The 27,135-nt window shown below is 38.0% G+C and overlaps 1 protein-coding gene across 1 annotated transcript; it reads left to right on the forward strand.

Annotated features, from left to right (window-relative positions):
- Positions 1-97: 97 nt before the first annotated feature.
- Positions 98-27,135, forward strand: DCAF13 (DDB1 and CUL4 associated factor 13). Its single transcript, XM_074145311.1, has 11 exons — positions 98-212; positions 2,016-2,215; positions 3,492-3,599; positions 5,347-5,436; positions 6,348-6,503; positions 7,236-7,313; positions 11,718-11,800; positions 13,755-13,919; positions 17,407-17,542; positions 25,231-25,394; positions 26,184-27,135. The coding sequence occupies exons 1-11, from the start codon at positions 143-145 to the stop codon at positions 26,269-26,271; spliced, it is 1,338 nt and encodes a 445-aa protein (XP_074001412.1). The 5' UTR covers positions 98-142; the 3' UTR covers positions 26,272-27,135.

A 27,135-nucleotide genomic window follows, 5' to 3' on the forward strand; every position in this document is an offset into this window, starting at 1 on the left:
CTCCCTCCGTCCCTCGCCCTCCCGCCGGTCCCGGCGCCGCGGGGAGCAGCGTCTCGCGAGAACAGCCCGCCCGCCGCATCCGGTCACGCCCGCGCAGGCCAGGCGGAAGCGGCAGCGGCGCGTGGGGAAGGCGGCGGTTAGGATGCGGGTGAAGGTGCTGAGCCGCAACCCCGACGACTACGTGCGGGAGACCAAGCTGGACCTGCAGCGCGGTGAGCACCCCCCCGCCCGCCGCCTTCTCCCCCGGCCCTGCCGTTCCCCACCCCCCGGCGGCGATAACGGTGGCCGTGGCCTGTCTGTGAGGCGGCGGGGGGGGGCTAGGGGCGCTGGGCGGGGTGTGGGCCTGCCCGCCGGGGTCTGTCCCGTCCGTGAGGCGGCGGAGGGGCCTAGGGGTGCCGAGCGGGGTGCGGGGTGCGTTCCGCCCACCGGCAGGAGCTGCGGGGGTCCGTCCCCGGCGGTGGTGGGCGGGCGGGCGGAGAAGGCGGCTCGCTGTCCCGTCAGCCGGCCTGGTGGGAGCCGGAGTCTGGCTCTAGGGGTGCCAGAGCGTGGTCTGGAGCGGCTGGGGGCGGGGGTTGGTCACCCCGCTGGTACTCCGAGATTTCTCTTGGTATTACCCGGGTTACTCTGAGCAATTTTGTACTGTTTCTTTCCTGGTGCATCTCATCCTCTTCTTGCATATCCCTTATTAAAAGCGGCAACATTCGTGTGGATTTTCACATTATTCTTAGATGCAACAGCTGTAGCCTGGTTGATGAGACTGTGACTTCCCATGCTCCATCTATCCTCCTTGGTCCCACGCAGCCGTGCAGTTCCACTCCTGCCACATGATAGAAATGAGGTTTAGTTTCTACCTGGTGTCAGAAGTAAAGTTTGAGAAATATCCACCCTTTGACAAAAAAAGCAGGAATAAAACTCTGGGTGTTTTGGATGCACTAAATCAAACTACTTTTATCAGGGCAACGCACCTATAATATTTTAAATTGCATATACTTTATTATTTGGTTGAATGGAAGGTAAGTGGCTGTGTTGTGTGAAGTAGCACCATAAGTAGCATCCTCTAGTTATTTAATTGTGGTAGCATAACATGGAAAAGTATTATTGAAGTTACCCACAGGGATAGTAGTTATACATGTTAATTTTCCAAGTGTGATTTGTGTGTAAGCTGTTGATTCAAATTGTCTGTCATATTACAGAGTGATACCCTGCTCCATCAGAGATTTTAGAGGTTTTGATATGCATCAAGTAGTTTTTGGAAACCAGCAGACTGAACTAAGTACCAGTTTTTAATGAGTGGTCTGTTGTCAGTTGCTCTGCTGACTTTCCAACCTTTCTGACAGAATGAAAGAGACAAAACCCAGAAACACAATGTCAGTATCCACTCTATTTCTCAATTTGTTCGAAGGTGTAGTGATGCAGGTGAATACAGAGAGACCCTTGCTTGAAGTTTGTTGGATGTAAACACTTTTGTCTGAGAAACCAGATAGCATTAGCAGAGGACAAAGCTAAGGACACTAAGGAGTGTCATTTCTGATCCAGGTCTGGCTGGCAGCTGACTAAACACAAAGAGGGCTAGGTTGCCTCTCTGTGCATGTCCATGTACCCATTTCCTTTCTGTGGATGTTAGTTTAGCAGTCAGAGGTTGGTGGTGTGGGGGTTTTTGCCTTTTTCTTTTTTTTCTTTGTGGTGTTTGTTCTTTTAAATAATAATTGCAAGATATTTGCAACTTCCAGTTGATTGCATATATTTATATCTTCAGTAGCTTAGCAGTATACTCTTGAAAAGGACATAAAATAATTTCAGAGTTATTTCAGACTTTATTAACTTTGAGCTTGTTAAGGGAGCGTACTAATGAACCCATGGATCAATTTCAAAACAGTAGGAATGGCAAAAATCTTAAGTGTTGTCAAAAATTCTCCCATAGCAGGAAAAGCAAAGAGGAAAGTTTCTGAATTCGCTTTACCTTAAGCTACGCTACATAGCATGCGTTTCTAATGTCTGTGTTGCTCTTACTGCAGTTCCAAGAAACTACGACCCTGTATTGCATCCATTTGAAGTTCCGCGAGAGTACACGAGAGCTCTGAATGCAACAAAGCTAGAACGTGTGTTTGCAAAACCCTTTCTTAGCTCACTTGATGGCCACAGAGATGGAGTTAATTGCATGGCCAAACATCCAAAGAGTTTGTCCACAGTGCTGTCTGGAGCTTGTGATGGAGAGGTAAGCTGCAGTTGCAAACAACAAACAAGGTACCTTTCTTCCTCTTTTGTGTGGTTTTTTTTTTGTTTGTTTGTTTTCTTGTTTTAAATACCCCCTGCTTATCTTTCTTTTATGTCTTTGTTCAGCATGATCCTGTGTCTTTGATAAGAAGGTACAACTCTACCCACTTTGGGGTAGTTTTTCTCAAACTGCAGGTTATAACCTCCCAGCACTGAAAGGGTTTCAAAAACCTTTAGATAGCAGCTTTTAGCTGTTCATCTGTGAGCAGAGGGTGTGACGTTCAGCTCCTCAGGTTGGAGCAGTGAATGTTAGTATTTACAGTCCATGGTGATTGCTTTTTGCTGCCCGTGTGACCCTCCCTTTCCCCCTCCCTAAACTGCTGCAGGTTCAGAAGATTATATGAAGTCAGATGAGCTAGGGGGAAGGGGCACACAACCAAAAACTTTGTGGAATAATACTTTACCATGTTGCCTAAAAATGCTAACCCTCTATTTGTTTTATTATTTTGCATAAATATTACAAATAGCAAGCAAGAGCATTTTAATTGGAGTCAATTGCAGAAAAAAATTGCCTCTTTTCTGTCCTCTCTCAGCCTTATGTTGTTTGTTTGAAAGTACTTGCATATTTTAAAGGTGTCTTCTGGGTAGCTCGTTGCTTTCTGCTTTTTATAGAAGGTGCATAGGAGGTCATGCAGTAGTATAAAGGAGATTAACCTTTCCAGGGTTGATATGGAAGATTAACCAGATTTCTTATCCACTGATAGAGCACATGAAGTACTGTGTACTTATAAATACATACAAATATTAAAAAAAAATCTGCATTTCTTTGTTTTTTAAATGGGCCCGAACACTTTGAAACTGAAACCTCTGTGAGAGGTGGACATCTATATAAAATGTACTACTGCAGCTGGACTGAAAATGTTCTGTTGGTTCCAAAGGCTGTTTCCTTGTGCTTTTCTCTTTAGAGGGATATTTTTGCAAAAATTATCACTGTTGCTGTCTCTTAGCAAGAATTCTAGTTCAAAAATAGGGAATGCAAAACTACAGTAAGTATATAGCTTGGGTGGGGGGAAGGGGTAAGAAGGAAAGAGCCGCACTGTTAAAATACTTATTTATTCCCTTCTTGAAAAAGTAGTTTAACTTAAAATCTGGCCGGTGTTCAAGCAAGCTATGCCATTTCATTACAACATGTGTGATCTGTTATACTTGAATTGTGAGCTGCAGTTGTGGGCTGTAGAAGACTTGAATAACAACAGAATACTTTCTGGTTTTAACAGGTTAAAATTTGGAACTTGACCAAACGACAGTGTATTCGTACTATACAAGCCCATGAAGGCTTTGTTCGAGGCATGTGTGCTCGTTTCTGTGGTACATCATTCTTTACTGTAAGTATAATGTGTCTCCTTAGTACAGTGTAGCAGTACGGGGTGCCTGTTCACCATCGGTTTTCCAATGAGCAGCTTAGTCTCTGCCATACAGTATTTAAATAGTGTATGAATACGTTTATTAAATTTGTCAGTGAACCTGACAATTCTGTTTCTGATGAATTTTTTTTGATGCTGTGATATAGATGTTATTCAAGACTGTGGAAGGGATAAATACCAGAAAATTGCTAACAGATGGTCATGTAACTAAAACTTAAGTAAACTAGTTTTCATTAAAGTAGTAGATAGATTATGTCCATTGAAAGACATACAAACACTTTAAAAAGTAACCATTTGTATATACTATGATTAAAGATAAACTGATTAAGTCAAGATGGTTCCACGTTAATTAAACTTTATTAACTTATATCAACCACACCTGATTTAGTTGCGTGTAAACTGTCTGGAAATAGTATATCTTCCTGTTTGCATTAAAACAATTGTAAGATGATACAAGAAAAAGAATTGGTTTTGAAGACTAGAGTGTCCTGAGGTTTTGCTTTTTTTTAGCTGGGCATAGAAGAGCTATTTTCAGTACTATATCTTTTCTGAAGTACATACCAGGACATACATGAAGTACATACGTGAGGACAGTAGTTAGGATGTAGGGGAAGTAACAGCAAAAAATTCTGAGTGACTCCAAATTAGAATGCCCTTTTGACAATCCCTTTGCCTGAAAATTGAGAGGAGGAAAAAGAAACAGAAATAGTGCTGTCAGAACAGGAATTTAAACTTGTATAGCTAACATTTTTTTTTGGCCAGGTTGCTTGATCCAGGTCACTGCACAGCCATGCAAAAGCGTGCGTTGCCATAGTGCAAGAGGTAGCACGGTGTTAGGACCAGGTAACTGGAGCAACTGAGGGCGAAAGTGCCTTTTAACTCTTTGAATGCTCATCAAAATGACATCCAGTAGATAATTTGCAGTTTAAGGTGCTATTTGATTAAGAATCACAAAATGTACCCTAAAAAAATAGTCATTGTTCCAGTTCACCTTTTTCTTATTCGACCCTGGAAGTATTTCTTGGAAACTGGAAAAGATGTGTGGATCGAGATAAAGATGGTTGAATAGGTAAAGGAGAGGTGGTGGTGGGGGAAACGGTGGCAAACAGGAAATCGGTCACCTCTTTTCACAAGCAGACATCCTCAGACAGTCTTGGAGCAGCAGCCACTTTGGAAGCCCACCTCCCCTTTCTTCTTCCACTACCCCAGTTTTTATTGCTGGGCATGATGTTACATGAAATGGAATATTCCTTCGGCCAGTTCAGGTCATCTGTCGCGCCTGTGTCCCCTCCTGTCTATTGCCCACACCAGGGAAGCAGGGATGATGATTGACAGAGTTGGGGCTGGGGCAGGGAAATGCCTTGACACTGCACAAGCACTGTTCAGAAGTAGCCAAGACATTGGTGCCTTATCAGCCACAAATCCAAAACACAGTGCCATATGGGCTGCTATGAAGAATGTTGACTTCATTCCAGCCAGATGATGTACGTGTACCTTCTCAGTTTCTAGTGAAATATTATGACAAGGAGAACTAATCTTCAGCTTAGAGGTATGAAAAAGAACAGTGAATAGGCAGCACTTTACTTCTGTGTATGTCATAGATAATTATCTTTTGAAAGTCTGCCTGTACTTAACAGCAAAGCACATCTAGTAAAATAAACAGAATATGCTTATGTAAAACTGTGCATGCTTTCTCCAATATTTTCAGGTTGGCGATGACAAAACTGTGAAGCAGTGGAAAATGGAGAGCCCGGAATATGGAGAAGAAGAAGAACCTATTCACACAATTCTTGGAAAGGTAGTAAATCTAAGTTTCGATTTTCCCACATCTCTTCTTTTGAATTAACTTTGAACCAATTCTTATCTAGCTTTTGGAGGAGAGAGAAATAATTTTAGGTCACCTGTTACTATAATGGGTTGTAAGGTGATGGCATCAAATTTTATAATGGTACTTTTAAAGTATCTTCAAGCTTTTATTACATTTATTTTACATGTAACCAGAAAGGGGTCTCTCAAATGCCATCAGAGACTGCTTAGATCTGTCTCTACTAATCATCCCTTTTCTGTGATCTGGTCAGATCTTTCTTTTCACACATCTCTTTGGATGTGTGTTGTCAGTGCTTAGTCTGCATTAAACAACTTTCTTTTCCTGCCAATACATCACAGCCATTCAATGAAAAATTTTAACTGCACGTTTTTCTTTTTGACCAAAGCAGACTAAAAATAGATACTTCAGCACCTTCAATTTATGATAGCTTATTTTAAGAATGCCATTAAATGCTTTTTGTAAGTAGATAGACAATATAATAATTAAAGAGTTTCAAACTATGGAATCTGTTCAGGTTCCCACTGAAAATTTGTAGTTGTACCCTTAAAACTTCCATTTGCTTAAAAGTCAACCAGGACCTTGTGAAGGAGCTTCTAATACTGACTCCATTGTAAATTAACAAGAAGGACATGCACGCTCATTAAGTGAGTACACAGAAAGCTAGTCTATTGTGTAAGGGTACATCTGATAAGAGTTTCTGGTAGCAGTGGTGACTTGGTTTTCAGAAATATAAATGAATAAAAACATGGGAGACCTGATATGCAATGATGTGTTGATCTTTTCTGTAACGGGACACAGTTGCATATTTACTTATACAATTGCTTTTGTAAATTTGTTTTGGTTTTTTTTTTTTTTTGTTGATGTTGTATTTTCTTTTAAAGACAGTGTATACAGGAATTGATCACCACTGGAAGGATGCTGTTTTTGCCACCTGTGGCCATCAAGTGGACATTTGGGATGAGCAAAGGACAAGTCCCATGTGTTCTTTGACATGGGGTTTTGATAGCATAAGCAGTGTAAAATTTAATCCTGTTGAGGTAATGTTTCTGTTATATACTGATCAAGAAAAATATTGCTTTCCAATATAAGATCTAAACTCAACTAGCATAATCTTTAATGGCTTTTTCCAAGTTTAGTTTTTGACATGTTTTAACGTAACCTTTAGGGAGGTGTATGCATATTATTATTTTTTTTCCCTATGGCTATATTGCTTTGGAATGTAGTACCATATATTGTCATCTTTTTATCTTTTGTCTCTAACAATGGGGGAGAGGAGAAAGAAATGTGGGATGGTCTCCGTCCTGCCCACAGCAATCCAAATCCTGTACCTCAGCCATACAATGTAGTGGTTATGTGGCTGTGGAGCTCTCATCTGTTCCAGTACTATACCCCCATAACCAAAACTTCTCCGCCTCTCTATGGCAAAACAATTGCATCTGGTCTTCTACAGCAATTTCTATATGCTTCTTGGCTGGACTCTGCTTGTCAATTAAGTGTTTACAAGGAATTGCTTGTTACTTTTGAAGTAGGGAGGACTGGGTGGATTCACAGTTTTATAGGGGAAGCTATTTAAAATGTTTGTGCTGAATAAATAGCTGCACAGAAGGAACAATGAATGTATTTCCTTGACTGAAAAATGAACTATTTGACTACCAGCTTTGTGAAATAGCTTAGGTATCTAATGTAAGCTGTTAGCCATGCTCTAGAAGTGTTTAGAACACCCTACACACTGATTTTCTGTGGTTTGTTTTTTGTTTTTCTTTTTTCAGACGTACCTTTTGGGAAGCTGTGCTTCTGACAGAAATATTGTGTTATATGATATGAGAAAATCAACTCCATTAAAGAAGGTAATCTTTTTCTTTTTAACAGAAGCTAATGGCACTAATAATCATATGAATATGTAAATAGTCTGTTCATGATGATAAAGGAAAGTTCTGAACTGTGAGTTCACTGAGTTTTCATTGCCTAATTTTGAGTCTTTTAACTGAGTTTGAATTAATGTTGGGATTTAAACCATGCAGAGTTAGAAGGGCCCTTTTCTGCATTCAAGCGAGCTGTCATGCTTACTCTGTTGTAATTCTTGATAAAGTGCCTGACCTGACAGCAATTTCACAATAAGAACTTTATGTTCCTATATTGTGTTCTGTCTGTGTATGTGTGACTCTTTTTTTTTTTTTATATAATTTTTTTCTTCTCCTTGCCAGAAGCAAACAAGGTAACTTCTAAGGCATTTCCTTTCCACCATTGGAGAGCCTTGCTCTGCATTTGAAAAGGTGTTTTTCTTTTGCATGGAGATAACCCCCCACGATGCACCTAGTATAAACACTCAGAAGTCCTTTGCAGTGAATCAAAATTGTATTTATATGTGGAATTTACTAATGACATAAAGATTCCTATTTATTTTTAAAAGAATGTATGTATTTACTTGAAACAAGAAGCCAGTAATTCATACACACATATTAACCTCAACCAAGTTCAGTGTTTTTGAGCTCCAGAATTATTTTAACAATTTTCTTGAAGTATGATATTCTGGCTTGTGAGTATACACTCGGTGTCCTGGTATGTTATGTACTGTCTGCAATGACACTGGACTGATAGACACTAGAACACTATAATGATACTTTACTTACTTAGCAGTATTTCTTTCTCTCCCTGTGCCCCAACAATTTTTAGTGATATTTCATTTGGGCCACTGAGACAGTGCTTGTTTACTGTCAGTGATGCCGGTTGGAGACCTGAATATCAAAATGAACACTGCCAGTGCTATAGATCTGTAGTTACAAGTTAATAGGATGTGGTTTGAGCCTTTGAGCTAAGTTTGAATCTAATAGGATTTTAAATATGTATATATGCCAAATATATAAAAGTATACATACATGTGCTTCTATATATGTGTATCTCGTGTAGTAAGCAGCATGCTTATGTTCATTTTCTGCTATAGGAGTAAAATATTGATGAATACTTCCTTACATATGTGGATATAGTGCTGGGTTTCCTGCTGGGATAGGGATGATTCTGCTGCGGAGAGGCAGGTTGAATGTCCCTTTCTGCATTGAGAGCCAAGAGCTCTGTAACTCCCAAGAGAACAGTGCTGCTTATTAGAGGCACCGTACCTCTGTATGGGCGCTGGCTCCTAGCACAGCTGTGTTTCTGGTGTTTGATCGCAAAGCAGCTCATGCTACCCTGAGTTTGGAACTCAGTGGGAGTCCCTTCCCACTCAGCAGGAAATAGGAGTTCAGCTTCTGTACACATGAAGCAGTAGCTGTCTCGCTCATTTGTCCTGTCTGTGAGTTTCGCAGTCTTAAGTTTCAAAGAGGAACGGATGAGATGGTGAGATGCTGCCTAAGTGCAAAATAAAACTAGTATAAAAAAGCTGGGAAAAGATGAAGGGAAACACTCCTGTTGCATGACAAGAGGAAGGTGATTTAATAAAAGTTGGTACACTTTAAAAGTCATTCTTGTGCAACCTGTGGGATCAGGAGAGCTTAGGGTGTTTTAAACATAGACGTTAGCATTTAAACAGCTGAAAGGAACTGTGTTTTCTATTGCTTTTAACATTCTTTGGTAGGTAGTAAAGGAGAACAGATTAACACAAAACTGGATCACACAAATAATTAACCTCAATCTCTGGGGTGATGCTCTTTGTAAGTAAGCGCTCACAGTTAAAATAGATAAACCAAGATAGCCAAGTCTTCAGGGGCTTCACAACTTTGTCTTGTCTTAATAACGACTTTTTCTTATGAAATGCCAAAGTGTATCTACAGTTGATTAAAAAATAGTGTCAGGAGATGGCTCTGCTTTAGATAGTTCTGAAATGCTGTTATTAACATATTTACAGTAACTTAAATCGCTCCCAGCCCAGGTTGCTGTATGTAGTTGTTACTGAATATAATGCTAGAACTGTTCAGAGAATCCTTTCCTTAGGTCCCATTTTAATTCCAAATGCCACTGCTGAAATAAACTGAATGGTTGCAAATTTGGATGAAAAAATAGTGAAGCAACGTGTGCAGCATGGTCTTTGACCAAACCTGACCCCTTTTGAAGAAGAGCTGGATTTTTCAGCAATATCAGAGTTATTTTGTGGCATGATTTAACACGTTATATTTTAACATTAATTGTGTACTCATTTTGCAGCGGCTGAAAAACTTGGACAGGGAAGAATAAAGAACGCTCCTTGATTATTAGCTTCCCAGATATGTGCAAGGTTTATAACTATAAAAACAAACAAATTTATAAAGAACAATACTGAAATCTGAAAAAAATTCTAGTTGTCACATTACTGTAAACATAGGGCCTTTCGGTGGCCTATCCTTTCAGTAAAGTCACTTTTTAAAGCAGAGATCACTTTAGATTCTGATAACATTCAGTTCTGACTGCATGTAGTTTCTGACAATGAGCGGTGTTTTGCAGCACAGACTTCCTGTTGAGCAGGGTAATGTCACCTGGGAAATGAGGACTTCAGGAGAATGAGAATATGCACATACTCATAAAATTAACGATCTTTTGGGGGGGGGGGGGAGTTTAGTAGGGGTCTCACTACTAACTTGCTTTGAGATTGTGTTCATTATTGTAAAAGTTGTAATTGTACAACTACATTTTGGTATATGTATGTAAATTTATGGTGTTTGGTATAGTAAGCTGAGAACAAAAATGAGTTTGGAGTACCATGGCATTAAACACCCAAACTTCAGGATTTTCAAGTAGGATTATGGCTGGCCTGGAGCATTGTGGAAAATCCTGTTTAGAGTTGTTCAGTTTGTTAATAAGTTGCTCTGTAATTATGCATCTGCTTCGTGTCAGGCGTACTGTATGGGATTTATTTTTAAATACAATGCTTGAAAGCTCATCTAAGACTCTGCAGAAGCCAAAGCTGTGGTGTCGTACGGGGTATCTGATGACCTCCTCCCTGCCTCCCCTTCTCCCACAGGAGCCCAGCTGTTACAGCCACAGCTGTCCTCCAAGGTGGGGGCATCCAACATATAGCTTCTTAATACTTCATGTCTAATCCACTGTTAGTAAAGAAGGGTCTTACTAGGCTGTCGTCGGCTGCCTTCCTCCCACTTGAAGGCAAGCTGGCCCCTTTCTAGCCATCTGCTTACTAGCAGCAAGCAAATCTTATCAATGTGTAGCAAATGACTCGCTGCTAATACAGTGGTGGTGGTGAGTAGATTACAATGCAATAACTTCTACACACATTGCTTAGGGCTTCAACAAGAAACGGCAACTGTCCTGGAGAACTCATGAACTGCAATTTCAGAGATAAAATAATGAAGGGTTGGTAGTAACTGGGGAGAATATCAAAATGTTATATTAGCTTTACAAATGCTGGTTCACAGCATCAATTAATGACTATATCCTTTGAAATAACCCTTTAATTAGGCATGTTTATAGATTACTTAACTAAAGGTTCTTGTAAATATGATGAAGTGAAATTTTTCAGAAGTTTCTTGTTTACATGTTCACTGCCAACATGTTTACGTGTTAAATGACCGCTTTAGAAGAATTTGCTTCTAAGATGACTTACAGAGGAAAATTTAATTCATAGAGTCATGGAATGGTTTGGATTGGAAGGGACCTTAAAGATCACCTAGTCCCAACCCCCTGCCATGGGCAAAGACACCTCCACTAGACCAGATTGCTCAAAGCTCCATCCAGTCTGGCCTTGAACACTTCCAGGGATGGGGCATCCACAGTGTCTCTGGGCAACCTGTTCCAGTGTCTTGCCACCCTCACAGTAAAGAATTTCTTCCTAATATCTAACCTAAATCTCCCCTCTTCCAGTTTAAAACCATTACCCCTCATCCTATCCCTACACTCCCTGATAAGAATCCCTCCTCATCTTTCCTGTAGGCCCCCTTGAGGTGCTGGAAGGCTGCTATAAGGTCTCCCCAGAACCTTCTCGTCTCCAGGCTGAACAACCCCATCTCTCAGCCTGTCCTCATAGCAGAGGTGCTCCAGCCCTCTGATCATCTTCATGGCCCTCCTCCAGACCTGCTCCAACAGGTCCTTGTTCTTATGTTGGGCGTTGCAGAGCTGGACGCAGTGTAGCACAAAGCAGTGAGCATATGATGAGGGACAGGGAGTCTTAAGTCCCAGTTCTAACACTCTGAAGGAAACATTCTGTCATGTCACTATTCCTCTGCCATAATTCTATATCTAAATAGTGCTTGTCTCCAGTGATATAGGAAGCTTTGCATATAGCGAGTATTTTACTGCCTATAACAAGGTAGCAATGTGTAAATATCTTTCAGGTAATCTTGAATATGAGGACAAACACAATATGTTGGAACCCCATGGAAGCTTTCATTTTTACTGCAGCAAATGAAGATTACAAGTAAGTGTGACCTTGCTTTCTGATAATCCTGATCATGTTACGTTTTTAATCTGTATTTTAGTGATTTATCATCATGCTAAAATACGTTTTTAAAAACCTATCTAAATTCTAAATTTGAATCATTTAAGTAATAACTAGATAATTATAGGCTCACTGATTTAAAAAAATAATAATAAAAAAATTGATAGTAGACTGCCTCTTCCTCTGAATTTCAGTACCCAGGGAAAAAAAAGCAGTGTTAATTACCAAAAATGCAGCTGAACCAATGCAAGTGTAACTTGCAATGGGACCTGGAAAATAAATATTGTTGGTCTAGTCTGGGGCAATATAAGTGTTTATTTTCATGCCAGCTCTTGTGAAGCTTGATATATTGTACTGATAAGCTATTTTAATGAAACCCTTTCTTAAAAAAAGAAAAAAAAAGTAAACTAGTCTTTTGTGAAACAGTTCCAGAGACTGCAATATCCTTTCAGTGTCTCAGAGCAGTTTTTTTCACTTTTGAACAATACTGTTCATGTGAACAGCTAATCTGATATTGAAAAATCTCTCTCTTCAAAACTAGGCCAGTGCAAAATGTGCTTCCCATCCTTTTTTCCAGGAAGTCAGCAATCTAACAATAGATCACTGTTTTCTTCTAGAACATAGGAATTTTATCACTTAAGGCTCTTTTTCCAAGGAAATGAGATCTGGCTCAGACCTTGAAAGTGGGTGTTGTATTTAATGTCCTGCTTTTCACTTACTTTGGTTATGGTGTGTTAAGGCTAACAGGTTATCTAGTCTGTTTGTGTATAAATCTTTCCCCTTTGCCCTGCTAAACTGAAAATGGTAGCTGTTACTGTCAGGGGCAACTGTCCTCTTGCAAATTATTACAGTTCATGTAAGTGCAATGGCAAATAGATGTATCAGCAACACATATGCAAGTGTTACCTGATTACATGGAGTAGTGGTTTTGAATATGATGCTAGCATACTTTTTCTTGGGGAATTTAGAAGGAAAAAGCAATAGTTGCCAGTGAGACTAGTGAGTGTCTCTTGAATAAGAGACATAGAATTAATTCTAGTTATGTATTCATCTGCAGCAAGGAGTGTGAGGAACCAGCTAAATCACAAGTGTTTTGTATAGTAGTTCTACTGAACTGTATATCTTAAGCAGGTTTCATTAAATGCTTTGTCTGTAAAGCACGTTTTCTTATTGGCCCTAGGCAAATTAATGATCTGCTTGGTCATTATGCCTTGCTGTGTGTCAGTGGGCTTACTGATTCAAAGGCGGTACAGGTAGACCTCACCCGAGCTTTGAAGTGCTTAAGAGCAAACCAGCTGTGGTCCACAAGCTGTGTGTTCATTTTTAATGTAATGCTTTTTCGCAGGTAGTGTGATCTACTGAACTAGTAGCTCCATGTAGTGAAGGACCGAGCTTTGCTTTCCTTGTCTGGTTTAAAGACAATTAGGCAGTAGGAGAGGGTACCAACCAAATGGGAACTTCACAGAAGATTTTGAACTAGTAGGAGTTCCCAATATGGGAATATCTAGAAACCTTGGAGAGCTGATAGGCTCGTTGTAATGATTCAGAGCTGCTTGTCAAAGTTCAGGTTATACTTACAGCTAAAGATGGAGTAAGGGAGGACAGTGTGGTGGTTGGAGAAATGGGTTTGGTCAGTGACCCATGAAGACATGATGAAGGGATTAGTGGAGACCATCTGTTCTTTGACAGTGAGCAAGATATCTAGGTCTGATCCAATAACTAAAGCCTCTGATTAATAAACTTTTTTTCAAGCCCTAAACAATGCATCATTCTTTGTTTTCATGTGTAATGAGCAGTTTTAAAGAGTTCCCTCTGTAATATGCATCTGTCCTTAAGTGTGTTTTATGTATGATTAAAGTAGCTGTTCAGCAAAAATGTACTATTTACTTAGGAGCTGTTAAGATATTAAGCTGTTGGTGTATTTATTTTAAAGCTTATATACTTTTGATATGCGCTTTCTTGAATCACCTGTGATGGTGCATATGGATCACGTGTCTGCTGTTCTTGATGTGGATTATTCACCCACTGGGAAAGAATTTGTCTCTGCCAGCTTTGATAAGTCTGTCCGCATTTTTCCTGTAGACAAAGGTCACAGCAGGTGAGTGATTTTACACCTTTCTCTCTTGCTGTCATTCATTCTTGTGACCTCCCTCAAAGTTCTTAATTCATTCATTGATATCTTCATTGGGGCATTCACTTCCTGTGAATATTGAAATCTTATTCTGTATATGACTTGAGGTTGGCAGGTCACGTAGTTGACAGATAATTCTGGAGTGTGCATTAGAGTAGAACTGCTTAAGAGATAGCAATACTTAGGCAGTTTTGGATTAAAATTACAGTGGATTATTGTTCTTGGGCATACTCATTTGTATTTTACCAATACTTAGGCAGTTTTGGATTAAAATTACAGTGGATTATTGTTCTTGGGCATACTCATTTGTATTTTACCAATACTTAGGCAGTTTTGGATTAAAATTACAGTGGATTATTGTTCTTGGGCATACTCATTTGTATTTTACCAAGATGAATCCCATCTTATTTCCCTCTTTATATATCTTTAATGTTTTTAGGTTACATTGTACTGTATCTGTCACCACTTAAGTTTGCAGTGCCTTACAACATTGTAGCATTTGGTTATCTAAGGACTGTCTTTGTCCTCTGTAGATGATTGCTAAAGACAATTCATTGTTGTATGAGTTCCTGAGGATCAGTTTGGGACACTTTTGTGATCTATTTGTCTGCTTATTACCTTTTGTTCATATTTTCTTAACCAGGTTTTGATTCATGTGGCAATGCTTTGAATACAATTCACTTTGAATTAGTTTTTCATGTAAGATTTCATAAGGCACTGTATTAAATATTTTGCTGAGGTTCAGATTTGATCTACTGTGTGTGCATTGTTACTATTTTTTTTTTTTCAATTTGGTGAAAATTGAAGTTATCAGATCTGTCTGGTATCATTTGTTCTTCATAAACCTACCTTTGTTATTCTCTGTCGGTTCTTCCCCTTTTTTCTTTATTCTTAACTTTATTTTACTTCTAGTTGCCTTCCTCTCTGCAAACTTGGTTTCTCAAAAAGTTGCTACTAGGTCAAGTTCTAGGTGGTTTAGGAGGTGGCAATGTTGAAATATTGATAAGAGGAGGAGTATGTTTTTATTATTGATTGATGCAGTTATGTATGCATTATTCAGTGTAACTGTTTGTATGCTCCTATACTGCATTAAAGATTGACAGGGTCTGTCTGTTTACATTTTTCTTTATAACTAATCTAAGAGTAGTTTTTATTTTCTTCCTGTCTTGCAATAATATTTTAAATGTAATTAAGTATTACAGTTCCTTTGTGGGTTGGGTTGTTTTGGTTTGAGTTTTTTTTATAATTCTTGTATTAAGCAGTTCTTGTGTTCTGCAGATTTTCCTTTCTATGCAATAGTTCTGCTCACAAAAGTGGAGATATGTGAAGTTAAAGTACATCATTGAGGGGAAGCTTGCAGACCCCATAATGCAGCAGTAAAAGGCTTTATTCCACATTATAGCAGTTTGTTGCCAAAGTCTGTGGAAGGAATTATCCTCTTTATCCCCCTCTTTTTTTTCCTCTTCTGTGTGATGGCCATAAATGTAGTGAGGAAGAGCCTTACAAGTGAAGAACTTAGCTTCATATAAGCTAACTGGGACACTTAAAATTCTTTAGAAGCTGGGTTTTTTCAGAGTTACACAGTTGAAATTAATCCCATGAAATGTCTTCAAATGGAAGGTCTGATCCCACTTGGAAGAGTGAGGGGGCAGTTAAGATTATCTGTGAACAAGGATCCTGACAGTACTCCGGTTTTGACTTTTGATCTCCTGCCAATCTGAAAAACTCCTAACTTCCATTGCTTTCTATTGTATTTTAAAATGAAAATTTAAATTAGGAAATTGATTAGCCATAAGAAATAAGATTTATTATGAAGTTGATTAAATTTAGTAAATTCTTAGTAAATGGAACTGGATGTCTATGTGAACTTTTTAAATGACAGATCCTGGTTATTTGGCCACGTTTTGTGTTTTTTCTTTCCCTGAGAATGATATTTAATAACTTCCCTGAGAATGATATTTAATAACTTGTGATGGCAGCAACAGGAGAGGCAAAGGCTAAAAATTCAGAGCAAGGAGAGGAAAAGTAGTTTGTTCCCCAAAGGTGGGTGAAGAAAAGCTTTGTTATTGAGCCAAATAGTAAAATAAAAGTAAACATAGGAATGCTTGTGAAAATGCATCTGTGCACACATGCTATTAAACAGCAACATCAGTAAAATGCTGATGTGAGTATTAATGTTTTCTGAAAGTACTCGTGCTCACTCTTCCGCACAGTTGTTCTTGTAGAGCATCACTTAACTGTGAATTACGAGAGGTGGTTAAGCTTATCAGAGCTTATTTAAGGTAGTATATTGATTACTGTTGTTTTTCTCACAACCCCTCAAGCTTGACCCCAGTCTAGTTTTTCCACGGCTCTTGAATAGGTGTTGTTTCCATATTTCCTTTCCCTTACTACTTGGATTTTACTTGTAAAAATAACTAGGTAGAAGAAAGAGAAGGGTCTATAAGCTGCAGTACATGACTGATATACCAAAGGAGTGGGTATTAGTGGACAGTAAGTAGGCCTTACTTGTTCTTTGTCTTTAGAATGCTAATAAATAATTAAAATTACCAACAATTATACTTAGTCCTATATTTTTATAGCAGAAATAAAAGAATAACTTTATGTATCAAGCAGAACAATATTATTCATACTTAATGAAAATTAGATGAGTTTCCTTTAAATATTGGTTTAAATGTAACAGCAAGAAACATTTTTCAACAAGTGACAGTACTTGTTGAGCAGGAGCCTAATTGGCAGAAATTAAATGTAATTTATGCTTTAATAGCCACATACCTGTTCTGGATCCTCTTATACTAGCTGATATTTCTTGTTGAGTTTTTGTTTGCAGGACTGGAGACTTTCCTCTGAGTTTTCAGGGTTATAAAATTTTTCCTAGGAGTCCTTTAGACAATGATAAGGAAGTCCATTTTTGGGGAAAGGAGGGAAATCACAATGAAGAATAGCCAGTCCATTGCCATTTCATAAATGGATAGCTGGAGGTGTTTAGTAACTGTTTTTTTTTCTTGTTCATAGTGGTGCTGTCAGATTCCTTGGCACCCATTTTTCTGCAGTCCCATTCTGTAATGCCTGATCAGTGCAACAGCATATTAATTTAAATTATTTCGGGAATGGTATGCACATTATATTGTGCATATGATGCATATCATATTGTACATCTGTGGCATGTTTTGCAAAAGGAGTTATTCTTTAGCTATTTACTGTAACTTCTATGAAAACACTTACTTTAAAAGCATTTTATTCTAGCTGGTACTTTATCAGTCTAGCCATCGTTTCTTTTAATATCTCTCTCTCTAGATTTAGCATCAGCACAGTATCTTATCAAAGATTTCAAAAAAACTACAAAAGTAAAAATTATATTTTGCCTTGAACAGAATGCTTTCTGCTATTTGAAAGGTAATGTTGATGGGAAAAGTGATGATAGATCATTTCAAAATGTTTTTCTTTGCTTTAGGGAGGTATATCACACGAAGCGAATGCAGCACGTCATCACTGTAAAATGGACTTCAGATAACAAATATATTCTCTGTGGCTCAGATGAGATGAATATTCGTCTGTGGAAAGCTAATGCTTCTGAAAAACTGGGAGTGGTAAGAGTTGCATTTTGCCTTTTGTTACCATAAGACGACGTTTGAGGCTTTTTTGTTATTACAACTGGTCAGCCTATTCAGCTTCTAAAACCTTGTTTCTAAAGGGGAAAATGTAAAATGGTAGTTTTTATTTAATTTGAAAACTGACACGCACAGTGTAGCTCATTGCATTTACTGCAACTTACAATAATAATAAAAAAATTACATGCCTTGTTATTGCTACACAATCATAGAATTGGCTAGGTGAGGTGAGGGGTTTTTTTTTTTTCAGTCTTGTTTAATGTTAACAATAATCATCAGTTCTAAATAGATTAGAATTTTTTACCTGGGTGCTACAGGTGAGAATTCATCCCTTTGCACTAAAGAAAAAGCAGTAAGTTCTGGTTTGCTGTGCATAAGTCGTTCTGCTGAAGCTTAGGGTTACCACGTTTAAAAACTTTGACTGGAATGTGACTGGTTCATGTGGGGTTCATACTGTGATAAACGTATGCATTGTAAAATAGGCCATTTGCATCGATGCGTAACTTAGATTGCCGTTAACTTATACAGTTCTCCGATATCAAGTGTGCAAACTAGTATGGTGTCTGAAGTCCATCTAATTCAATGTAAGTCAGTTTGGTTGAAGTGTTCCTAGTAGGAGCAGACATCAGTCTAATTAGATGCATGTCTGTTCCCTTACACTTGTTCAAACGTTTACGTATAGACAAGGCCAAAACATTCTGTTACAGTTACCCCTTGCATATATTCATCTGCACAGTTGTGTTTAAGTATTGAATGAATTTGATACTTTGTCAGCTGGGAGTAATCCCTTTATGTAGCTTTATATTGTTAGGATATTTTGGAGGTGCTGACATTGCTTTTTCTGAGTCCATCAGCATAGCTGCCAAACAATGCTTGAGGGAATTTCTGCTTGATCTTGTGGAAGATTGAGGGGGGAGGAAAGGGAAGCTGTAGTTCAGGGAAGAATATTGTACAGTTAAGGGGATGGATTTATTGCATAGTCATGTCTAGGGCTGCTTGTGGTAACCTGAAGCTCCATCAAGTGATAGCATCTTAGTAGGAGGGAAGTGGAGCAGAGCTGGGAGAGGTGGAGGTGCATGGGAGTGGCAGGAGTACTTAGGGCTACAGTGCGGAATGGGATAATTCATGGACTGTTGTGCACTGGGTGTGGAGTAGCACAGCTAAAACAATGTGGATATCATTAGCTATGGTCTACCATAGGTATTTGGAAGTCTTACTGTTTTTCTCATCTTTGCTATAGAGCAATAGATTTAAAAAAAAACCAAAAAACCACCTAACACCAACCAAACAAAAAACCACCACCAACAAAAAAAACCTACCCCAAAAAAACCCCAAAACAACAAAACACAGCTTTGTAGCCTGCACAGTATTTGTGGTTGTAAACTAGTATTTAAGCTTAATTTCTATAATGGAATAACTCTTCTGTTGAGGATGCTTTTTTTTGATTTTTTTTTTTTTTTTTCTGTTCTGAATTGATTCTTAGTATTTTCCCATGTAGGTCTTCAGTCAAGCGTTTAAATATCTGTCCCGTACTTGCTAATTCCAAGGACGCTGCAAAGCTCATTATAGACTTTACTTTTTGATTTAACTTTTTTGTTGAATTTGCTTAGATGGTGTGGTGTTGGGCAGAAATAATGCCTGTTTTCTTCTTGTCATATCCATATGCTCATAGCAATGCCCTTTTCACCTGGTTCTACAGTATTAACTGAAATTTTCTGTCTTTATTTACTATATTCTTAGTGAGAGAGCATGCTGTCTCTCTCTAAGATGTTGTTCTGTTACAGAATTGTCTGGTGTTTTTGACGTGCATCTTTACCCTTTGCCCTATGGATGAAGGACAAGTGGGTAAAAAGAATGTAGAAAATATTATTTTCATATAGAATGATTCCTAGTATTTTCAGGTGTGAACAGCAAATTCACTCTATTGACTATTAGATGTCTTCGGCTCTTTTTCTTATGAAAGAGTAAGGATACTTGGCTCTGGGAAGTAATGGGCAAACCCAACTACTCCTGCATCGTAGAAATACTGTGTACCAGAAGGACAACTTAGATATTTAAGTGTTCAAAATGTAGAGTGGTAAATGACATTCTGCTGTTTTCTGTACTATTTGCATCCCTGAAAACTGGCCATGGATGGGCCTAAAAAAGGTGCTACCAATTATGACTATCGGGTATTGGACATTAATACCCTTGTCTTCCTTGACCTGACAGTGAATCCTACATAAAAGAACCTGCCTTTTTTTTTTTTCCTGTTTGTAAATGTTATTGCTGCTTAACATGCCTCTTGGAGACTGTGCATACAATTCAGTTCTGTTGTGGGGTCATACAAATGCAACTTTTGTGGCATGCATATGCGTAAGCGTTTGTAAGCATTTCTGTCAAAGCTCTTTGGCTATTGGCTCTCAAGAGAACTAAGTCAATAGCTACCTATAGCACAGGTCAAGTGGTATGTGGTTGGTGTTTTTTTTTGTTTTGGGTTTTTTTTTGGGTTTTGTTGGATTTGTGTTTGGTTTCTTTTTACTGTCAGAAATCATCCCATCATTTAGAATACAGAACTTGTCTTCCTATCTTCAAAAAACCACCTTGCAACATCAAAAGATATTGTAAGAAAGCAAAATTATTTCGAATTACAGGAAGAACTTACAAGGGACATAGAGAATTATGTAGAAAAACTGCTCTCATTTCACATGGACGATGCTAATGACCTTGTAAAGAATTATGTTGTAATAAGAAGAGGTAATGTTTCACATCTTCATCTCTTGTGTGGAAATGTGTTTAAGCATTATGATGTTGAAGCCTTGAATTTAGCAAGACACAATGTAGATATTAAATTAGTAACTGAAGCTGCTATAGTTTTGTTAAACTTTTTTTTTTCAGAAGTACTATGAAATTTTACTTTTCAAATGTTTCAAGAGTAGTTGTTGCTAGTAGGACTTGAAAATGGAAGCTTTATGGCTTATCTCATTCTTGTATATATCTTGAAAATGTTGCTTGGATTCAGGCAACTGTGCCAATGCTTGTTCAGTCCAACCTGGTAATTCCTGTGATTCTTAACACGGCAACAGTTAATGATTATCTATCTGGTTCCACTGTTTTTCTTTAGTACCTGGTCCCTCTTTTTGTAGAGGATTGGTGTTCTTATCTTCATAGACATATGCTTGCTCATTTTATAAATGTCCAGTTCTTCCATAGTCTGTAGCTATTTTTTGAACATTTTGAATATTCAAAGCTGAACATTCAGTAATTCTGTCGGAAGTGTCAGAATGTGTCTTAAATGCTTAGTTGCTTGGTCTGCTATTTTTCTTTGCTGAGAAGATTCGATTGAATGACTCATCCAAAGGTCACTGTATTTATGATATAACGCTAACATCTTGTAATACATTGTATTTTAAGATGGATATTTTTGGGGTGGGGATGGATAGAAACCAGCATCCTGAAAGAAAAATCGCAATCAAACATGTTATTTTTTTTCCTTTGGTGAGTACTTAGTCTTACTTGTTTTTAGTGTTGCTGGGTTCCACGGAAGTTATAGTGAATATATTGTGCTTATGTTGTGACTGATGAACATTTATGCAGTTGGAAAGTTGTACTTTCTGAACCTTGGCTGCCCTAGCAGTCATCAGTTCTGACATGCATGTTTCTTTTGGTTTTTAATGTATTTGGCATCGTACTCATTATTCAAAATCAGTGAAACATTAAAGTAAGAGTAAGAGTCTCTGGAGGAGCCAGAGGCATGCTGTGTCTCCACTCCACTGACAAATAAGTCTGCATGGGTTTTGCATAGGGGTAACAAACCCCAAATCTCGCTGTTGGAGCTACAGCAGAAGTTGCTTTAAAATAGGTAAATGACTTTGGCTTCTGAGGAAAAGAGAAAAATAGAGCCTTATCTGAATGACAAGGCTGGAAAAGCAGCTTTAATAGAGTAGAATTAATCTAATTAATACAAAGAAAGTGATAGATTGGGGTTTTTTGAATTGTAGTGAAAGCAATGAGCCATTAGTAAAACTTCAAAAAGCTGTATTGTTCTTCAATCTATTGACGTGTTATTAAAAAAAAATCTACACCTGCAGTTCTTAGAGTGTAAATGCTTAGTAACATCACTTCTGTGAGTAACAGCTCCAAAATTTGGCTCTGTTTTGTTTCCAAAGTAGTATTAGAGCAGAGCACTGGACAACTGAAGAAGACGACTTTCTGCTTGGGAATGATTTATATTTCAGTAAGTGTAAAATTGGTGTCAGGAGTGAGTGAAACAGCGGAGCGTAGGTTTGCTGCTTTCTTACAAGATGCAGAAATAGCAGCTTTTGAGTGAGGACTGAAAAAGGAAAAAGTGCAGTTACAAGTCATGGTTTTGATCTAGCAAAGTGCATTAGCAGGAGTGCATCAAAACTGTGTAAGTAATTGTATATCCTTTCAGTCTGCTTCTAGTATACAGTTCCATTTTGTGAGATAAGGCTGATAACAAGCAGTACCAGATATTGTGTGACATGTCATTCTTTTCATAGTGATTTTGGGTTTGTGATTCCATGCATATAACTTCATCCCTTTAGCTATAATTTTGTGCTCTTAACATTTGCATTACCTTTTTTTTTGTCATCCATTTAGATGTAAAGAAGCTGTAAGTTTTTGGTCCAAGGAAACAATGAGTAATAAACTTTATGGCAATAAATTTAGAAATGTGTTTTCAGCAAAGCAATGGGGAAAAAAAAAAGGAAATAAAGATAAGCTACGGTGTAGAAAACTGCTGGGATATGTTCGTGTTCTAAAAATGTTGCATCTGTGCTCTGTCTGCCCTAACCTAGAAGGGCAAGCTGGGCAGGATAGATAAACAGCCATTTCATATACTCATGCTGAATTACAGGAGTCTAAATAGTGTAGAGTTTTAAATACTGTACAGTACGTATACAGCCCTCTTTAAAAGGAGAAATTTTTGTTAAAGGTGATTTTAGCCCTTCAGTCAGGGCTCTGGAAAAATGCTTACCTTCCTTCTGCTTAGATGGGAAAAATAACCAGTCTCTGTCATCTGGAGGGAGGAGAGAAGCATAAGCAGTTTACTCGAGGACACATTTTCCTATTGCTGACAACGTGGTTACATTTTAGAGTTCTTTTTTTCCCCCTTTTTCACTCTAGATATGTGCTGTGAAGTTGCTGTGGTAATGGCACAAATCAGCTGTCTTTCTGCCCCATAATTTCTATTTCCATGATAAAGGAAGAAAGTTACACATTTACTTTTGGAATGTATGATAAGAGTCATGCATCATCTTTGAGCGTATCTTCCACTCATGATGTCATAGAAATCCTAATTTATTATATTGTAGTTTCTAGTCTCTATAAGCAAAATCTCTAATCCTGCTAAACTGTGCTCTGTTCATGGCACCTTCTCCAGCTCAAAGCAGAATGGGAAGTACTGCTGTTCTCTTCAGCTCTTTACATTGACCTTTGTAAAATGACTTGCAAGAGAGAGGTTGGAATTCAGTGCATTATTGCAGTCTGCTTTCTTTGCTATCTGCTGTCTCTCGTAAATAGACAGAAATTTGTCATTACTGCAAAATTTTCTTTTACCATCATGTAGATGAGGGTGCACTTAGCACAGCCTGGTATGTGAGGTGTTGGCATTCCATAGTTGGATGGAAAGTCACCAGCTTCATGCTTTTCTATACACCACATACACATAAAAGTGGAATCGGACTCAAGCATAACCACCTCTTAAACTATATTAACTTTTTAAATAGGATATCCTGGATGTGTCTTTAATTTACAGATTCACCTCTTGTCTGTAGAATCATCAAGGTTGTACGAAATCGGCAACAATTTGCTCTTCTTAAATTAAAGGAAAATCATTGCATTTAATTAAAATAAAACCTCTTTAATTTGGATTATGTTGGCAGTTTTCTGCAGAGTGGAAACACCTGGGATTTATTAAGAGTGAACCAGCTACTCAGGCTGGCTCACTAGAAGGAATTTCAGTGGGGTGGGGGAGGGAATAGTTTTAGTGGGTTAAGGCTGTAAAATTTGCTCACTTGCAATTTGAGAGATCATGATAAACGTAAGTAAAGCAGAAGGATTTGGTTTTTATGAATAAGAAGGTGTGGAGAAATAGAGATTAAGACCATTATGTATCTCTGATGCCTGAATAAGAACTTTCTGAGCGATGAACAACTCTGCATCTGGTACCTGGTTTCTTTATTGTCCCGAAGGAGAAACTCCTTTGCCATATGTTTTATTAATACTTGCTTTCAGACCATAAATGGTATTTCTGACCAAAATTATCTGAGTGTGATATTTATTTTTTCAGAATTCATTGAATATTCTAATAGAAGTCACTTCTAAAAGTGACCTCCAGAGTGGAGAATAGCCAATTGCTGATTTCAAAGTTGGGGAAAAGCATGTTTCATAATTATGTAGGTAGAATTTCCAAGTTTTTGTGTGTGTAATAAAGTTGTTGGTTTTGTTACTGTTTCTTTTTTGTTAGTGTCTGAAAGTCAGGTTCTGTTTTTTCTCGAGAAACTAACAAATAAAGTTGTCTGAACTATTGTTTTGCTTTTAATACTTTAGGTGCAGGTAGTAGTGGATGAAATGAATGTGGGAGGGCAAAAGACTTGTGCCACTGCTTGTTTGAAAATATGAAGGGTTTTAACATGTCTGAAATGCTAGAGTTAGAGTGTATTTTGGACAGGAGGGTAGGAAGATGATGATAGGATTATCCTCTGTTAATATTTAATGTTAACAGATTTTCTGTTTATATGAAAGCTCACTAGACTGAAAGGCAGCTGAAATTCCCAGAGGTCCAAGCAAATCCAAAATACATAGAGACTGATATTCCTTGCGAAGCAGTGCATGCTTTTAACAAAAATGCAGCACACACAGATTATTTTTTTCCCCCTTTCAATAAATATTAGGACCAAAGGAAACATGCCTAGTTGGAAAAAAAAATATCCTCTGTAGGTAGCTGTCAAGAAAAGGCATTTGTCACTTTCAGGGCTGCTAATATTGGCTCATACGTGATTTTTAAACATGGATAAAATTAAAGTCTTTTGTGGTAATACTAGCTTACCTGTATTTTATGTGTTTGATACTAAGATATTTTTAGCTGCATGATGAAAGTTGGAACTCCCTGTGTGCCATATAGTCAAGCTAATACTTGAAATCTGATATATGCACTGTGCTTCCTAATGGATCAAGGCGCTGGGTAAGATTTAAGCCACCTAAAGAGCTGTCTGTAAAGCTGTTAATGAAGACAATTCATTTATAGCATTTTAATTTACACTGTCTAGTGACTAAAATGCCTGCAAATCTTTATTTCACAGCAAAAGTTTATCATCATCAGAGGTTAGGAAAGCAAGCAGACTCTGATCAAAGAGGTTTTACTATCAGCTATTTCCATTCCCCTTTTCTCTACAGCGTATTAAAATCTGATTATCAGGGAGTAAATTCAGTTACTTAATTGAACTTTGAAATTATGATAATATTTTGTGTTGGAGTACAGGAGTGTTGTTGAAATTGTAACTTTTTAATACTTACCTACTCTAATTCTGATGTTCATGTGGTTACAGCCATTTGCTAGAAGGAATTCATTCGAAAGAAAAGTTAAAATTTTGTTTTGCAGAGAAAATCATGACAGTTAAATCCCTGTTCTTTTATAACGCTTGTCTGTGGTGCTTTCCCCATAGCTTGCACCACGAGAGAAGGCAGCTATGAATTACAATCAGAAGCTGAAGGAGAAGTTCCAGTATCACCCGAAGATCAGACGCATTGCTCAACACCGTCACTTGCCCAAGAGTATATTTTGCCAAATCAAGGAGCAACGTATCATGAGAGAAGCTCGTCGGCGAAAGTACGTCTTTGTCTTCCTCTTCTGGCTTTGTTTTCTCTTGATCTTAACAAAACGCATCACTGCAGTGCTGTAGCAGCAATGTATGGGAGTGATAGAGCTACGGTGTGTGGGAGGAACAACAATGAGCTACTTTTAACATCTGAATAAGTCCTCATGAAGTACAGGATTGATTAACCTCTGATTATAAGGAAAATGCAGTCAAGTGCCAGTGTCAGTGAGGACTGACTGCTTCCCAAAAATTCACTGAGGAAATGGGAGCAAATACCATGTTGGAAGAAGCCACAGTGCTCTGTTAAGCATGAGATGATTCATCATTGCAATGGAAACAGAATGGGCTGATTTAAGTGTGTGGAGTTTAAGTGTGTTTTCCATCAGCTGGATCATGGCCATATTGGAATTTCTAGGAGCAGAAGGTGGCATACTTTGCTGTAGCCATTAAATTTAACAGTAAAACCAAAAAGTGGTAGGTTTTAGTCATCTTTCTCAGCTAGAAAGATTCTACAAACTTGAGCAGTAAATCCTGTTGACATGAAAGCCAAGTTGAGTTCCCGTTGAGCTCCCAAGAAAGGTTCAGTTTGAAACTTTTCGAAATTAGCCAATTTTAAAATTATTTTTGAAAGGGACAATCCTTCTTAAAAGAGGAAGGATGTGGGTTTTGATTAATAAAAGCAGAGCAATTCTTTTTTTTTTTAATGTAGTATAACTCATTAGTAACTTAAGGAGGAATTTAGTATTTGTTAAATCTTTGTGCTGACTACTGAACTTCACCCTTCTGTTTTTTGTTTCTAGGGAACTGAATCGTCGTAAGCACAGCAAACCAGGATCTATGCCATTTGTGCCAGAGAGGAAGAAACATATTGTGGCAGTAGTGAAATAATTGTTTTCACATGTGCAAAATGTCACAATGAAAGAGAATATCATTATTGACTGCATCTACTGTAAAAAAATTGATGGACATTGGTAAGACAGCACATGGCTCCAGAAACATGGCTTTTTCTTCCAAGTATACACATGCTCTGGTTTCTCAAGCCATCATCTGCTTTGGGCAGTTGTAAGAATTGGCCCTGTAATCTTTTATAGCCATTTGCATGTCTGAGGTTACTGCCCCGACGCTGTGTATTGGAGTTTGACCCTTTTGATATATGCAGATAACTTGGTAGTTGGTGGAGGATATCTGTAGTTCCAATCTTATTCCTTGGTACTGTTACTACAAAAGAAGGCTGAAATAGATTCAGATTTGTCAGACGCAAAAAAACCTTTGTTCCTTACAGAGTTATAAAATCAGTTGTCCGTATATTGGTTGGGTTGGGTTGGTTTGGCTGGTTGGTTTTTTTAAACAAATCTAATAAAGTACAAGTGACCTTAAGGCAACGGACTAGATCATGATTATTCCAACTGATAAGTATACTGCATTATAATTATTACAGTATAATATATTATTTTTTTTATCCAAAAGGAATTCAACAGGATTTTCAGATATCTGTAAAAATATTTATAAATTTCTGTCTTAATTATTGTTATATGACTTGGAAAAAACTTCAGACTGTTGAAGTTGCTAATATTAATAATGACATAGTTGAATAAATACCTTTTCTCTTTAGCTGATTTAAAACTTCTAAAATCTGGATAGAAATGACTCAAGTTATATAAAACCCAGAAACTTCCTTAGGTGAGATTTATTACAAGCCTTCTATTTGGGGTTTATATATATAAAAAAATAAAAGCTTCACATTTCACAAGG

The sequence above is a fragment of the Numenius arquata genome, chromosome 3 (assembly GCF_964106895.1).
Source record: "Numenius arquata chromosome 3, bNumArq3.hap1.1, whole genome shotgun sequence".
Taxonomy (NCBI): domain Eukaryota; kingdom Metazoa; phylum Chordata; class Aves; order Charadriiformes; family Scolopacidae; genus Numenius; species Numenius arquata.